Here is a 16193-nt window from a genome sequence, read left to right as displayed (position 1 = left end):
CATAGATGACCTTGTTGATCCTTAAGAGGCCCTACTCTCTCCCTAGTTACTCTTTTGCCCTTTATGTATTTGTAGAAGCTCTTTGGATTCTCCTTTGCCTTATCTGCCAAAGCAATCTCATGTCCCCTTTATGCCCTCCTGATTTCTCTCTTAACTCTACTCCGGCAATCTCTATACTCTTCAAGGGATCCACTTGATCCCAGCTGCCTATGCATGTCATATGCCTCCTTCTTCTTTTTGACTAGGGCCTCAGTCCCCCGAGTCATCGAAGGTTCCCTACTTCTACCAGCCTTGCCCTTCACTTTATAAGGAATGTGCTTACCCTGAACCCTGGTTAACACACATTTGAAAGCCTCCCACTTACCAGACGTCCCTTTGCCTGCCAACAGACTCTCCCAATCAACTTCTGAAAGTTCCTGTCTAATACCATCAAAATTGGCCTTTCCCCAATTTAGAATTTTAACTTTTGGGCCAGACCTATCATTCTCCATAGCTATCTTAAAACTAATGGAATTATGATCACTGGTCCCAAAGTGATCCCTCACTAACACTTCTAGTCACCTGCCCTTCCTTATTTCCCAAGGAGGTCAAGTTTTGCCCCCTCTCCAGTCGGGCCATCCACATACTGAATGAGAAATTCCTCCTGAATACACTCAACAAACTTCTCTCCATCCAAGCCCCTAATGCTATGGCTGTCCCAGTCAATGTTGGGAAAGTTAAAGTCCCCTACTATTACCACCCTATTTTTCTTGCAGCTGTCTGTAATCTCCTTACATATTTGCTCCTCAATTTCCCGTTGACTATTTGGGGGTCTGTAGTACAATCCTATCAACGTGATCTCGCCCTTCTTATTTTTCAGTTCTACCCATATCGACTCCGTGGGCGAACCCTCGGATATATCCCCTCTCACTACTGCCGTGATGTTCTCCCTAATCAAGAACGCAACTCCCCCTCCTCTCTTACCTCCTGCTCTATCTTTCCTATAGCATCTGTACCCTGGAACATTGAGCTGCCAGTCCTGCCCCTCCCTTAGCCATGTTTCAGTAATAGCTATAACATCCCAGTCCCATGTACCCATCCATGCCCTGAGTTCATCTACCTTGCCCATCAGACTCCTTGCATTGAAATAAATGCAGTTTAATCTAGACTTCCCTTGGTCTTTGCCCTGCTTTCTCAGACCATCTGTCCGGTCATGTTTTGTACACTCTCCCTTACTGCCTTTTGTTTCTGTCACCACTTTACTTCCCACTGACTTCTTGCATCGGTTCCCATCCCCCTGCCACATTAGTTTAAACCCTCCCCAACAGCACTAGCAAACACTCCCCCTCGGACATTGGTTCCAGTCCTGCCCAGATGCAGACCGTCCAATTTGTACTGGTCCCACCTCCCCCAGAACCGGTTCCAATGGCCCAGGAATTTGAATCCCTCCCTCTTGCACCATCTCTCAAGCCGCGTATTCATCCTAGCTATCCTGTCATTCCTACTCTGACTAGCCCGTGGCACTGGTAGCAATCCTGAGATTACTACCTTTGAGGTCCTACTTTTTAGTTTAACTCCTAACTCCCTAAATTCAGCTTGTAGGACCTCATCCCGCTTTTTACCTATATCGTTGGTACCTATATGCACCACGACAACTGGCTGTTCGCCCTCCCCCTCCAGAATGTCCTGCAGCCACTCCGAGACATCCCTGACCCTTGCACCAGGGAGGCAACATACCATCCTGGAGTCTCGGTTGCGTCCGCAGAAACGCCTGTCTATTCCCCTTACAATCGAGTCCCCTATCACTATAGCTCTGCCACTCTTTTTCCTGCCCTCCTGTGCAGCAGAGCCAGCCACGATGCCATGAACCTGACCGCTGTCACCTTCCCCTGGTGAGCCATCACCGCCAACAGTATCCAAAACAGTATACCTGTTTGAGAGGGGGATGGCCACAGGGGACCCCTGCACTACCTGCCTGCATCTCTTACTCTGCCTGGTGGTCACCCATTCACTTCCTGCCTGTACACCCTTTACCTGCGGAGTGACCAACTCGCTAAACGTGCTATCCACGAGTTTCTCCGCATCGCGGATGCTCCACAGTGAATCCACCCGCAGTTCCAGCTCAGAGATACGATCGGTCAGTAACTGCAGGTGGACACACCTCCCGCACACATGGTCGGCAGGGACACTGGTAGTGTCCATGACTTCCCACATCTTGCAGGAGGGGCATATCACGGGTGCGAGGTCTGCTGCCATAACTTGCCTTAGCTTAGCTACCCCTTTTAAATTACGTTGAAATTAGAAAATGTTAACTATACTAGGGACCTAGGTTCACAAAAAAAAACACTACCTGCTATAAAACCTGCAGACCTTCTCTTTCTTATTACTTTACTTAGTAAAATGGTCGAAATACTCACCTGAACCTACTCACCAATCAGCTGCCTCCCCTGTGCCGCGTCACTTTCTGACTGGTGATGTCACCCCGAACTCTTCCGCTGGTCTCAGAGTCTCGGTCCCGCGCTTTATGTGCTCCTCTCAGCCGCTTCTCCTGCTCTTTATGCCTTTCCAAGTGACAGTTTATCCTATCTCTCAGTGTTGATTCTAATAGTTTGCCCACCACCGAGTAAGACTGACCAGTCTATAATTGTTCGGCCTTTCCCTCGTACCCTTTTTGAACAATGGTACTACGTTTGCAGTCTTTCAGTCCTCCGGTACCTCCCCTGTATCTAGTGAGGATTGGGAAAATGATCCTCAGAGCATCCGCTATTTCCTCCCTGGCTTCCTTCAATAGCCCAGGAAACAATCCATCCGGCCCTGGTGACTTATCAACTTTCAAGGATTCCAGTCCCTCAAGTGCATCCTCTCTCATTATGTTTACCTTATCCAATATTTCACACCTCTCCTCTTTAACTACTACCTCCGGATCATCCCTTTCCTTTGTGAATACGGAGACAAAATATTCAATTAAAACCCTACCCACATCCTCTGCTTCTACACACAAGTTCCCCTTATCATCCCTGATAGGTCCCACCTTTTCCTTAGCTATCCTCTTGTTCTTAATGTACTGATAAAACATCTTTGGGTTTTCTTTAATCTTACTAGCTAATATTTTTTCATGCCCTCTCTTTGCTTTCCTTTTTTCCATCATCCCTGTACTTTCTATACTCCTCTAGGCTTTCTGCAGTATTTAGTTTTCTGTGACAGTCATAAGCTTTCTTTTTCTGCTTTATCTTGCCTCGTATACTTCGAGACAACCAGGGGGCTCTAAATTTGGCAGTGCCACCCTTTTTCTTTGAGGGAACATGTCTGCATTGTACCCGTAGAATTTCAGTTTTTAGCGCCTCCCACTGATTTCTCCTCAAGTAATTGTGTCCAGTCCACTTCTGCCAAATCACCTCTTCGTTCTGTAAAATTTGCCTTACTCCAATTTAAAATATTTACTCCTGATTTAACTCTGTCCTTTTCCATAATAATGCTAAAACTAACAGAATTGTGGTCACTATCCCCAATATGGCCCATCTTCATTTCGCAGGACTAAATCTAGAATTGCATCCCCTCTTGTTGGGCTTGTCACATACTGGCTAAAAAGTTCTCCTGGACTTAAGAATTTTGCGCCCCCTGTGTCCCTCACACTGTTTGAATCCCAGTTGATGTTAGGGTAGTTGAAGTCCCCTACTATTATTGCCCTCTTATTTTTGCACTCAGAAATTTGCCTACATATTTGTTCTTCCATCTCCCTTTTGCTATTCGGGGGTCTATAGTACACTCCTAGTAGTGTGACTGCCCCTTTTTTATTTCTTAGCTCTACCCAAATGGCCTCGATTGATGATCCATTTAGCATATCATCCCTTCTCACAACTGGAATTGATTCTTCAACCAATAATGCTACCCCTACTCCTTTTTTTAAATCACCCACTCTTTCCTGCCTAAAAACTCTATATCCAGGGATATTGAGCTGCCAATTATCCCCCTCTTTAAGCCAGGTTTCCATTACAGCAATGATATCGTGCTGCCATGTGTCTATCTGTGCCCTTAGCTCATCTGCTTTGTTACAAGGATGATATCAGAACTGAGTGGTTATACCTGTCAGGAAAGACTGAACTGACTGGGGCTCTTTTCTCTAGGAAAGAAAAGACTAAGAAGTGACCTGATAGAGGTCTTTAAAATTACGGAGGTGGTCGTAGACGTAGAGATGATGATGTTTCCACTTGTGGGGGGGGAAGACCAGAACTAGGGATCATAAATAGAAGATAGTCACTAATTAGTCCAATAGGGAACTCAGGAGAAACTTCTTTACCAGAGTGGCGAGAATGTGGAATGCTCTACAACAAGGAGTGGTTGAAGCAAATTGCATAGGCGCATTTAAGGGGAAGCTACACAAATACATGAGGGAGAAAGGAATAGAAGGATATGCTGATAGGGTGAGATGAGGCTCGTGTGGAGCATAAACACAGGCACAGACCAGTTGGGCCGAATGGCCTGTATATGTAATTCTATGTACCAACTGAGCCAGGATGAGACTTAAATTGCGGGCAGCTGCTGGCTTCTTCGACAGCACCTCCCAAACCCGCGACCTCTACCACCTAGAAGGACAAGGGCAGCAGGCGCATGGGAACAACACCACCCGCGCGTTCCCCTCCGAGTCACACACCATCCCGACTTGGAAATATATCGGCCGTTCCTTCATCGTTGCTGGGTCAAAATCCCGGAACTCCCTCCCTAACAGCGCTGTGGGAGGACCTTCGCCACACGGACTGCAGCGGCTCAAGAAGGTTTTGGATCTTCCGCCGCTGAGAGAGAGATGGGTCATCAGCAGCTCGACTGGTCTCAGCCCAGGAAATTCGGACAGGGCTCCCGCTCATGCCGAGTCTGTGCGAACCGGCACGGCCTGATCCGGAAGTACGGCCTGAACACGTGCCGCCAGTGCTTCAGACAATACGCCAAAGACATTGGTTTCGTCAAGTTGGACTAAATCACAAACGGAGCAGGAATGCAATCTAATGCAGTCTGAAAAGGAAGTACTTGGCATGTTGGACAACTTTCAGCTGTGATCGACTGGGCGAAGCAAACTTTCTGTGATGCTCCATTTTTGTAAATAAAATTAACTTGCCATTAGCGCATTGTGCAATAGCCTAACATCTAGTCTAGCAACAATTAGCTTTATTATTACACATCTCTATCAGTCCCAGTGACAGCTAATAATTCTCTATCAGTGGCTCACCACCACCTTCTCAAGGGCAATTAGGGATGGGCAATAAATGCCGGCCTCGCCAGCGACGCCCACATCCCATGAACGAATTTTTAAAAAAAATCTCACCACCGACAGTAGAAACCGACTAATCGCATTGATCGTAAAGACTGCCCCGAGGAACTTCACAAGATCGGCACATGGAGAAAAGATGGCGAGCCAGAGAGATTAGGAGGGGGTGACCAAAAGCTTGTTTGAAGAGATGAGTATCTCTTTCAGTGATGTGGCCAAGACACCAAGGGGAACTCCCCTGCTCTTCCTCTAATAGTGGCCGTGGGATCTTTTACATCCACCTGAGAGGGTAGACGGGGCCTCGGTTTAACGTCTCTTCCGAAGGTCGGCACCTCCAACAGTGCAACACTCCCTTAGTCATGTACTGGAGTGTTAGCCTGGATTATATGTACAAGTCTCTAGAACGGGGCTCTGTTTAACACTTGGGGTATCTGGATCATAGGACTGGGCAGCTCTGTATTCCTTCAGCCTGCAAACAGATCTCATGGAAAAACATTTCAATTTCTCAAAACTTTACACATCACCTTCAACTGGACACAAGTTAAAAAGGGTGATGAAGCTGTTCAGCAGAGAGAGGTGGATTGTTAACTAACTATCGCAAAGCAGTATTACTCTTAGCGGATTTCAGTGTCGTTAGCCAATTATCAACTAAACAGCTCGCAATCACAGTCCTGACTCATCCCCTCTCGACCAGTCAGCGACAGCTGCAGTCATTACCCCCAGTGAAGAGGGCTTTCGTAAAACCACAACCAGATACTTACTCTATGGGCTGATGCTGCAAGTTATAATTTCCGAAACCTTTTCGCCTCCGTGAATCGGGAACGAAAGCCCAGCACTTACCCTATGCTGTACAGTACTCTCGATATAGTCAGTCGCTCCCAACACTTGGCACTATGGTGCTTAACACTGAAAATAGCCCCTGGTTCCTTGTATTCCATACAAGCTGTGCTATTTCCAGCACACACACACACAGAGTAACTACTTGTTCTGTCCAATAGAGAACTGAGCAGCATCGAGGTTATTGACTGGCATTTATAAACAACTTTTTTTATAAAAAAAGATAGCCTGGACTGTCCTTCAGAGCTCGTACCGAATATTCAATGTCAAAGGTCAATGCTCACCCTTTTATTTTTAATATTTGAACTCTTGTGTTACGAGTGACTTGCGCATTGGTAAACCATTTATAAAGAAAGGAACTGGAATTTTGATTTAGTTGATCATGGATCACAAAAACCTACAGCAGATTTCGGAGGGCACAGTAAAGTTCCAAGCGAGTCTCCAAACTGATCAGAAGTGGGCAGTGCTCAGAGTCTCCTGTTGAAATGCACTGTTCGTGTCAAAGGAGCTTCAAATGACTGAAACCCACAGCACGACCGAGAGACGCACAAGGTGACTCACTGGATAAAATGTATCTAAAACTAGCAAAAGAACAAACTTGCATTTCTATAGTGCCTTTCACAAACTCAGGACACCCCAAAGCGCTTTACAGTCAATGAAGTACTTTTCAAAATGTAGTCAAGTCTTGTAATGTAGGAAACACAGCAGCCGATTTGTGCACAGCAAGATCCCACAAACAGCAGTGAGATAATGACCAGAGAATCTGTTGTAGTGATGTGGTTAGAGGGGTAAATGATAGCCAGGATACTAGGGAGAACTCCCCTGCTCTTCTTCAAAAGGTGCCATGGGATCATTTACTTCCACGGGGGAGGTACAGGGACGCAGAGAACTCTTATTCCCTGTGGAAAAGGTGCTCTCTCTCCCCTCAGCGTGGAGAAATTATTCACGATGCGGTTGTACAATGTACTGGTGCAAAAAGCACTTATCATTTCACAGGATGCAGTATTACTGTGATCAGCAACACATCAATTCTAATCACACAACTGGCCTGTGGCTGGGTCTAGCAGGTGCAGGGTATAGGCGCATATCGAAACTTAGTCACACACAGGTTGGTCTACCAGGTGTACTCGCCTGGTTCCATTCTTATCTCTCCAGTTGTAGCCGCTTCTCTTCCCATTCCCACACCGTTACCTCTGGAGTCCCCCAAGGATCCTCGGAAACATCATCCGAAAACACAACGTCAGGTTCCACATGTCGCTGACGACCCCCAGCTCAACCTCACCACCACCTCTCTCGACTCCTCCACTCTCTCTCATTTGTCACACTGCTTGTCCGACATGGGCAAAAATTTCCTCCAACTAAATATTGGGAAGACCGAAGCCATTACCTTCAGTCCCCGCTGCAAACTCCGTTCCCCAGACTCCGACTTCATCCCTCTCCCTGACCACTGTCTGAGGCTGAACCAGACCGTTCACAACCCTGGCGTCCAACTTGACCCCGAGATGAGCTTCCAACCACATAAATGCTCCATCACCGAGACCGCCTACTTCCACCTCTGTAACATCGTCCGTCTCCACCCCTGCCTCAGCTCATCTGCTGCTGAAACCCTCCTCCGTGCCTTTGTTACTTCCACACTCGACTATTCCAATGCTCTCCTGGCTGACCTCCCATCATCCACCCTCCATTAACTTGAGCTCATCCTAAACTCTGCTGCCCGTCTCCTAACTCGCACCAAGTCCCGTTCACCCATCACCCCCTGTGCTCACTGATCTACATTGGTTCCCGGTCCAGCACACGTGAAATCTCACACATGCACAGAAATATACACGTGATATCACACACACACTGAAAGACACACACGAAATCACAGACTCGACTATTCCAATGCTCTCCTGCCCGGCCTCCCATCTTCCACCCTCCATTAACTTGAGCTCATCCTAAACTCTGCTGCCCGGATCTTAACTCGCACCAAGTCCCGTTCACCCATCACCTCTGTGCTTACTGACCGACATTGGCTCCCGGTCCAGGAACCTCAACTTTAACATTTTCTACCTTGTTTTCGAATCCCTCCCTATCTCTGTAACCTTTTCCAGGCCTACAACCTGAGATCTCCGCACTCCTCCAATTCTTGCCTCTTGCGCATTCCCAATTTTAATTGCTCCACCATGGCAGCCGTGCTTTCAGCTACCTCGGCCTTTAGATCTGGAATTCCCTCCCAAAACCTCTCCGCTTCACTCTCCACCTTTAAGACGTTCCTTGACCAACCTGTCCTATTATCTCCTTATGCTCGGTGTCAAGCAGTACTTTTAGTGGAGAATCACGAGCCCTTGTAAAATTGAAGTCAATGGGAATCAGGAGGAAAACTCTCCAGTGGCTGGAGTCATACCCAGCACAAAGGAAGATGGTTGTGGTTGTTGGAGGCCAATCATCTCAGCCCCAGGACATTGCTGCAGGAGTTCCTCAGGGCAGTGTCCTAGGCCCAACCATCTTCAGCTGCTTCATCAATGACCTTCCCTCCATCATAAGGTCAGAAATGGGGATGTTCGCTGATGATTGCACCGTGTTCAGTTCCATTCACAACCCCTCAGATAATGAAGCAGTCCGTGCCCACATGCAGCAAGACCTGGACAACATCCAAGCTTGGGCTGATGAATGGCAAGTAAGATTCGCGCCAGATAAGTGCCAGGCAATGACCATCTCCAACAAGAGAGAGTCTAACCACCTCCCCTTGACATTCAACAGCCTTACCATCGCCGAATCCCCCACCATCAACATCCTGGGGGTCACCATTGACCAGAAACTTAACTGGACCAGCCATATAAATACTGTGGCTACAAAAGTAGGTCAGAGGCTGGGTATTCTGCGGCAAGTGACTCACCTCCTGACTCCCCAAAGCCTTTCCACCATCTCCAAGGCACAAGTCAGGAGTGTGATGGAATACTCTCCACTTGCCTGGAGCAGTGTAGCTCCAACAACACTCAAGAAAGCTCGACACCATCCAGGACAAAGCAGCCCACTTGATTAGCACCCCATCCACCACCCTAAACATTCACTCCCTTCACCACCGGCACACTGTGGCTGCAGTGTCTAGCATCCACAGGATGCACTGCAGCAACTTGCCAAGGCTTCTTCGACAGCACCTCCCAAACCCGCGACCTCTACCACCTAGAAGGACAAGGGCAGTAGGCACTTGGGAACAACACCACCTGCACGTTCCCCTCCAAGTCACACACCATCCCGACTTGGAAATATATCGCCGTTCCTTCATCGTCGCTGGGTCAAAACCCTGGAACTCCCTTCCTAACAGCACTGTGGGAGAACCGTCACCACACGGACTGCAGCGGTTCAAGAAGGCGGCTCACCACCACCTTTTCAAGGGCAATTAGGGATGGGCAATAAATGTTGGCCTCGCCAGCGATGCCCACATCCCATGAACAAATAAAAAAACATACAAATGTACTCCACGTGTGTATAATTACAAGTATCGACCACCATTCAGTAATAAGGAAGTAAAGCACTCTCAGCGATTCTAAAACATGCTTTTGACCTAACCATTTTACCAAAACGCATAAAAAGGTTAAAGTCCCCCTGCACGTCATGCGAATATGAGCATTGAGATCACATGTCCAATGACATAATCAGACCTGCAATCAGCCACACCTGGATTCCCAACCCATCCACACCTGGATTCCCACATCTGGCTAAGCTATTGGACAACGCTGGTGCAGAGAGACAGGTTCAAAAGCAAAATACTGTGGGTGCTGGAAATCTGAAACAAAAACAGAAAATGCTGGAAATACTCAGCAAGTGAGGCAGCATCTGTGGAGAAAGAAACAGAGTTAACAGTTCAGGTCGATGACCCGTCGTCAGAACAGGAAAAAGCTGAAGATTAAACAATGCTCGCACGTTAAGGTGCCGTGGGAAGGAGAGCGGGTTATGGAAGAGTGGACCAGGGTGTCGCGGAGGGAGTGGTCCCTTTGGAATACGGGGGGGGGGGGATATATTTGGTGGTGGGATCGCGCTGGAGGTGGCGGAAATGGCAGAGGATGATACATTGAATGTGGAGACTGGTGGGGTGGAAGGTGAGGACAGGGGGGCCCTTTCATGGTTCTGCGTGGGAGGGGCAGAAGTACGGGAAATGGGATGGACATGGTCGAGGGCCCTGTCAACTACAGTGGAGGGGAATCCTCGGTTGAGGAAAAAGGAAGACATATCGGAAACACTGGTGTGGAAGGTGGCATCGTCAGAACAGATGCGACGGAGAAACTGGGAGAAGGGAATAGAGTCCTTACAGGAAGTGGGGTGGGAGGAAGTGTAATCAAGATATCTGTGGGAGTCGGTGGGCTTATAATAGATATTGGTTGACAGCCTATCCCCAGAAATGGAGATAGAGAAGTCGAGGAAGGGAAGGGAAGAGTCGGAGATGGACCATGTGAAGGGTGGAAATTGGAAGTAAACTGATGAAATTTTCCAGTTCGGGGAGAGAATCATAGAAAGGTTACAGCACAGAAGGAGGCCATTTGACCCATTGAGTCCGTGCCGGCTCTATGCAAGAGCAATCCAGCTAGTCCTACTCCCCCACCCTTTCCCCGTAGCCCTCCAAATATTTCCTTTCAAGTACTTATCCAGTTCCCTTTTGAAGACCATGATTGAATCTGCCTCCACCACCCCCTCCGGCAGTGCATTCCAGATCCTAACCACTCACTGGGTAAAAAAGTTTTTCCTCATGTCACTTTTGGTTCTTTTGCCAATCACCTTAAATCCATGTCCTCTGGTTCTTGACCCTTCTGCCAATGGGAACAGTTTCTCCCTACCTACTCTGCTTAGACCCTTCATGATTTTGAATACCTCAATCAAATCTCCTCGCAACCATCTCTGATCCAAGGAGAACAACCCCAGCTTCTCCAGTCTATCCACGGAACTAAAGTTCCTCATCCCTGGAATCATTCCAGTAAATCTCTCCTGCACCCTCTCTAAGGCCTTCACATCTTTCCTAAAGTGCGGTGCCCAGAACCGGACACAATGCTCCAAACCAGTTGTGGTCGAGCCAGTGTTTTATAAAGGTTAATCATGACTTCCATACTTTTGTACTCTATGCCTCTATTTATAAAGCCCAGGATCCCGTATGCTTTTTTAACCACTTTCTCAACCTGGCCTGCCACCTTCAACGATTTGTGCACATATACCCCCCAGATCTCTCTGTTCCTCGACCCCTTTAGAATTGTTCCCTCTAGTTTATATTGCCTCTCCTCATTCTTCCTACCAAAATTATCACTTCGCACTTCTCTGAGTTAAATTTCATCTGCCACGTGTCCGCCCATTCCACCAGCCTGTCTATATCCTCTTGAAGTCTATCACTATCCTCCTCACTGTTCACTACACTTCCAAGTTTTGTGTCATCTGCAAATTTGGAAATTGTGCCCTGTACACCCAAGTCCGAGTCATCAATATATATCAAGAAAAGCAGTGGTCCTAGTACCGACCCCTGGGGAACACCACTGTACACCTCCCTCCAGTCCGAAAAACAACTGTTCACCACCGCTCTATGTTTCATGTCCCTTAGCCAATTCTGTATCCATGTTGCTACTGCCCCCTTTAATCCATGGGCCACAATCATGATGATAAGCCTACCGTGCGGCACTTTATCAAACGCCTTTTAAACCACATCAATTGCATTGCCCTCATCTACCCTGTTACTTCATCAAAAAACTCTATTGGGATATTTAAACACGATTTGCCTTTAACAAATCCGTGCTGGCTTTCCCTAACCAATCCACATTCGTCCAAATGACTGTTAATTCTATCCCGGATTATTGTTTCTAAAAGTTTACCCACCACTGAGGTTAAACTGACTGGCTTATAGTTGCTGGGTTTATCCTTACACCCTTTTTTGAACAAGGGTGTAACATTTGCAATTCTCCAGTCCTCTGGCACCACCCCCGTATCTAAGGAGGATTGGAAGATTATGGCCAGTACCCCTGCAATTTCCACCCTTCCCTCAGCAACCTAGGATGCATCCCAGCCTTTCTAGTACCTCCTCTTTATCAATGTTTAGCCCATCCAGTATCTCAACTACCTCCTCCTTTCCTGAGACTCTGGCAGCATCTTCTTCCTTGGTAAAGACAGATGCAAAGTACTCATTTAGTACCTCGGCCATCCCAAGAGCAGGAAACGACACCAATACAGTCATCAATGTACCGGAAAAAGGGGTGAGGGAGGGGACCCAAGTAGGACTGGAACAAGGAACGTCCCAAATATCCCACAAAAAGGCAGGTATAGCTGGGACATGGTGCACCATCTGTCATTTAATCACTCCTGCCCTCCACCCGATCAGAGACCTCCCCTTTCCCAGGCTCTGTACTTGCTTAAAGACTGTTTCATCTTCAACTTTTTTCCAGTTCTGACAAAGGGTCACTGACCTGAAAGGTTAACTCTGTTTCTCTCTCCACAGATGCTGCCTGACCTGCTGAGGGTTTCCAGCATTTTCTGTTTTTACGATAGAGACACAGGTTAATGTTTTGGGTGCAAAGCCTCCTGTCCCGATGAGTATAATCGGTCTATTGAAGCTGTCGGATCTGCTGTAATCTCCAGAGAATCATAGAAAATTTACAGCACAGGAGGCCATTCGGCCCATCGTGTCCGCACCGGCTGAGAAATGAGCCACCCAGCCTAATCCCACTTTCCCGCATTTGGTCCGTAGCCCTGCAGGTTACAGCTCTTCAGGTGCACATCCAGGTATTTTTGAAATGAGTTGAGGGTTTCTGCCTCTCCCACCCTTTCAGGCAGTGAGTTCCAGACCCCCACCACCCTCTGGGGGAAAATTTTCTTCCTAATTTCCGCTCTAATCCTTCTACCAATCACTTTAAAATCTATGACCCCTGGCCACTGACCCCTCCGCTAAGGGAAATCGGTCCTCCCGATCCACTCTATCTCGGCCCCTCATAATTTTATACACCTCAATCAAATCACCCCTCAACCTCCTCTGTTCCAAGGAAAACAACCCCAGCCTATCCAATCTTTCCTCATAGCTAAAATTCTCCAGTCCTGGCAACATCCTCTTAAATCTCCTCTGTATCCTCTCCAGTGCAATCACATCTTTCCTGTAATGTGGTGACCAGAACTGTGCGCAGTACTCAAGCTGTGGCCTAACTAGTGTTTTACACAGTTCCAGCATAACATCCCTGCTTTTATATTCTATGCCTCAGCTAATAAAGGAAAGTATCCCATTTGCCGCCTTAACCACCTTATCTACCTGTCCTGCTACCTTCAGGGATCTGTGGACATGCACTCCAAGGTCCCTCACCTCCTCCACACCTCTCAGTATCCTCCCATTTATTGTGTACTCCCTTGCCTTGTTTGCTCTCCCCAAATGCATTACCTCACACTTCTCTGGATTGAATACCATTTGCCACTTTTCTGCCCACCCGACCAGTCCATTGATATCTTCCTGCAGTCTACAGCTTTCCTCCTCACTATCAACCACACGGCCAATTTTTATATCATCTGCAAATTTCTTAATCACGCCCCCTATGTTTAAGTCCAAATCATGAATGTACACCACAAAAAGCAAGGGACCGAGTACCGAGCCCTGCGGCATCCCACTGGAAACAGCCTTCCAGTCGCAGAAACACCTGACGACCATTATCCTTTGCTTCCTGCCACTGAGCCAATTCTGGATCCAATTTGCCACATTCCCTTGGATCCCATGGGCTTGTACTTTCCTGACCAATCTGCCATGTGGGACCTTGTCGAAAGCCTTGCTATAATCCACGTAGACTACATCAAACGCGTTACCCTCATCGATCCTCCTTGTCACCTCCTCGAAAAATTCAATCAAGTTAGTCAGACACGACCTTCCCTTAACAAATCCATGGACTAATGTAAGGAGTCTGACAACACCAGGTTATAAAACTGTTGGACTATACCCTGGTGTTGTAAGACTCCTTACATTTGTCCACCCCAGTCATCTCCACATCATCAAACCCATGGACTGTCCTTGATCAGTGCAGCACCTGCTCCTGTCACAGCTCCATTCCCCCCCCCCCACCTTTTAATTTACCTGGATATATTTTTTATTAACGAAGTAATATTGAAGGACTCACGTGATTTTTGCCCTTCCCACCCCAGGGTTTCTCCCTGGCCGCACGGTAACTCTCCCCGGGTTCAATAAAACTACCTCAGCCCCAGGGGCCTAGCGGCTCGGGCTTCCGGCCACTCTGCAAACTCGAGGCCGGGCGGGCGGGGAAGGCCGCCGACGATACCCGGCCGCACGTTTACCTCATTGACCCGAACCGACCCGACCTTACCTCAGTCAGCGCCTCCGCGGCCCGGCCCGGCCCGGCTCGGCCGCTCGGGAAACCTCAGCCCCACGAATCGACCCGTCCCGTGGGCCGCGCCGTTTGTCTTCTTTTTTTTTGGCCGGCAAAAAATACCTCTTAAAGGGGAAGGAGTAAAGAAGCGGGTGGCGGCGGTGGCGGCGGCGGCGGCGGCGGCCGGGTTTTGCCCCCACCCCCCCTGCGGTACTGACACACTCGGGCCTAGCCACTGGTTGTACGGTTCCTGCCAACATCCAGCCCGGCCCCGGGAGCCGGGGGGGGAGAGAGAGGGAGGAGGTCACCTCTTTAAAATCAACGGCAACGCGCCTGCGCAAACACGGGTTGCACCCTGGGAGTTGTAGTTCACAGACCGGTGAAGGGGGCGGGGGGCCCATGGTGATGCCGCGGTGTGTTCTGGGAGTTGTAGTTCACAGACCGGTGAAGGGGGCGGGGCCCATGGTGATGCCGCGGTGTGTTCTGGGAGTTGTAGTTCACAGACCGGTGAAGGGGGAAACCATGGCGATGCCGCGGTGTGTTCTGGGAGTTGTAGTTCTCTCCGTGAAAGCGACCGTCGCCAGTTTTTCCGACTAAGAAACAGATATGCAACCGGACCACCATCTTTACTGGCGAACATCCGGCGCCGCCTTGGCAGGAGGAGAGCCCGCCCTGAGGCTCGGCCCTCAAACCACAGATCGGCGGTCCGTCCGCCCGCCCGCCCGCCTCTCGCCGCTCACTGTGGGGACGCCAGTGCGCACGCGCGCTCCACCGCGGGGGGAGGGGTGGAGCGCGCGTGCGCACTGGCGTCCCCGCCGCCGCCGCCGTGTGCCGCTGTGGAAAAACACGCAGCGGAAAAAAAAATAGCAGGCTGCGCATGCGTAGCGAAACGTGCCCGATGCGCATGCGCCGATTGGGACCGCAGCAGCTCAATGAAAGGGAAAATGGCAGGCTGCGCATGCGTAGCGAACGCGCAGGCGCGATCCTCTTGGCGCGCTTTTTTCGTGGACGCCGCTGGCGGAAGGCCGTCGACAGCGAGCGAGGGGCTGGAATCGGAATTTAACAGCGAATTACCTTCGAGCGGTCACTCTGAGGGCCGTGGGTGTTTTGATGCGGCGAGAGAGTTATTTTCGGCATCGGTCTTCCCCCCCCCCCCCCCCCCCCTCACCTCAGGGCTGGAACCAAGCAGAAGATGAGGCTCCTGTTGGAGGCCCATCGTTGGATGCAAGGGCTGGGCACCGCGCTTAGTTTAACAGACCGGGTCAGAGGAGGAGTGGACTGGATATTGGGCGGCTCTCCTGTACCGAGAGGGTGGTGAGCCTCTGGAATAGGCTGCTGGCTGGTGGGGATGGGATGGGATGGGGGGGGATGGGATGGGGGGGGATGGGATGGGGGGGGGGATGGGATGGGATGGGGGGGGGGATGGGATGGGGGGGGGATGGGATGGGAGGGGATGGGATGGCGGGGGGGGATGGGATGGGTGCTGACGGGATGGGTGCTGACGCCCTCCCTCCCCCCCTCCCTCCCCGCCTTCGAGAGGGAGCTGGACCTCTCCCTGCCTGGGGGCAGAGATCACATCATATCGAAGGTCAGTGGATTAACGGTTCATGTCCGCTCGGCCCCTGTGACCTCCCTCGACTGGTTTCGATCGCCTGAGGGGGGAGGGATTTTCCAGGGTATTTTTCCCCCTCTTATTGGCCCTGGGTTTTTTCTCTTGTTTCATTGCCTCTCCCAAAGGAACAGGAGGAGGCCATTCAGCCCCTTGAGCCTGTTCTACCAGTCAGTGAGATCATGGCTGATCTGTACCT

General features: G+C 49.5%; 2 protein-coding genes across 4 annotated transcripts in view; one reads left to right on the top strand and one right to left on the bottom strand.

Annotated features, from left to right (window-relative positions):
- The window catches only part of klhdc3 (kelch domain containing 3), a 102819-nt gene extending 87737 nt beyond the window's left edge, over nt 1–15082 (bottom strand). Inside the window, exon 1 of one of the 3 annotated variants that reach the window (XM_067978023.1) lies at nt 14383–15082. The gene's annotated coding sequence lies outside the window, so the exon portion shown is untranslated. Of the gene's footprint in view, nt 1–6079; nt 6101–14382 lie in introns of those variants that run through there. The other 2 variants (XM_067978021.1, XM_067978022.1) reach the window with 2 other exon arrangements.
- LOC137310058 (small ribosomal subunit protein uS14-like) lies at nt 4779–5094 on the top strand. Its single transcript, XM_067978020.1, has one exon. It carries the CDS (start codon nt 4781–4783, stop codon nt 4949–4951), a length of 171 nt encoding a protein of 56 aa, XP_067834121.1. The 5' UTR covers nt 4779–4780; the 3' UTR covers nt 4952–5094.
- Nucleotides 15083–16193: the final 1111 nt, after the last annotated feature.

The sequence above is a fragment of the Heptranchias perlo genome, unplaced genomic scaffold (assembly GCF_035084215.1).
Source record: "Heptranchias perlo isolate sHepPer1 unplaced genomic scaffold, sHepPer1.hap1 HAP1_SCAFFOLD_206, whole genome shotgun sequence".
Taxonomy (NCBI): domain Eukaryota; kingdom Metazoa; phylum Chordata; class Chondrichthyes; order Hexanchiformes; family Hexanchidae; genus Heptranchias; species Heptranchias perlo.
This window is presented reverse-complemented; position numbering and strand designations above follow the sequence as displayed.

Coding starts and splice junctions, on each gene's coding strand:
- LOC137310058 (XM_067978020.1), top strand. CDS start 4,781: ATGGGTCATCAGCAGCTCGACTGGTCTCAGCCCAGGAAATTCGGACAG.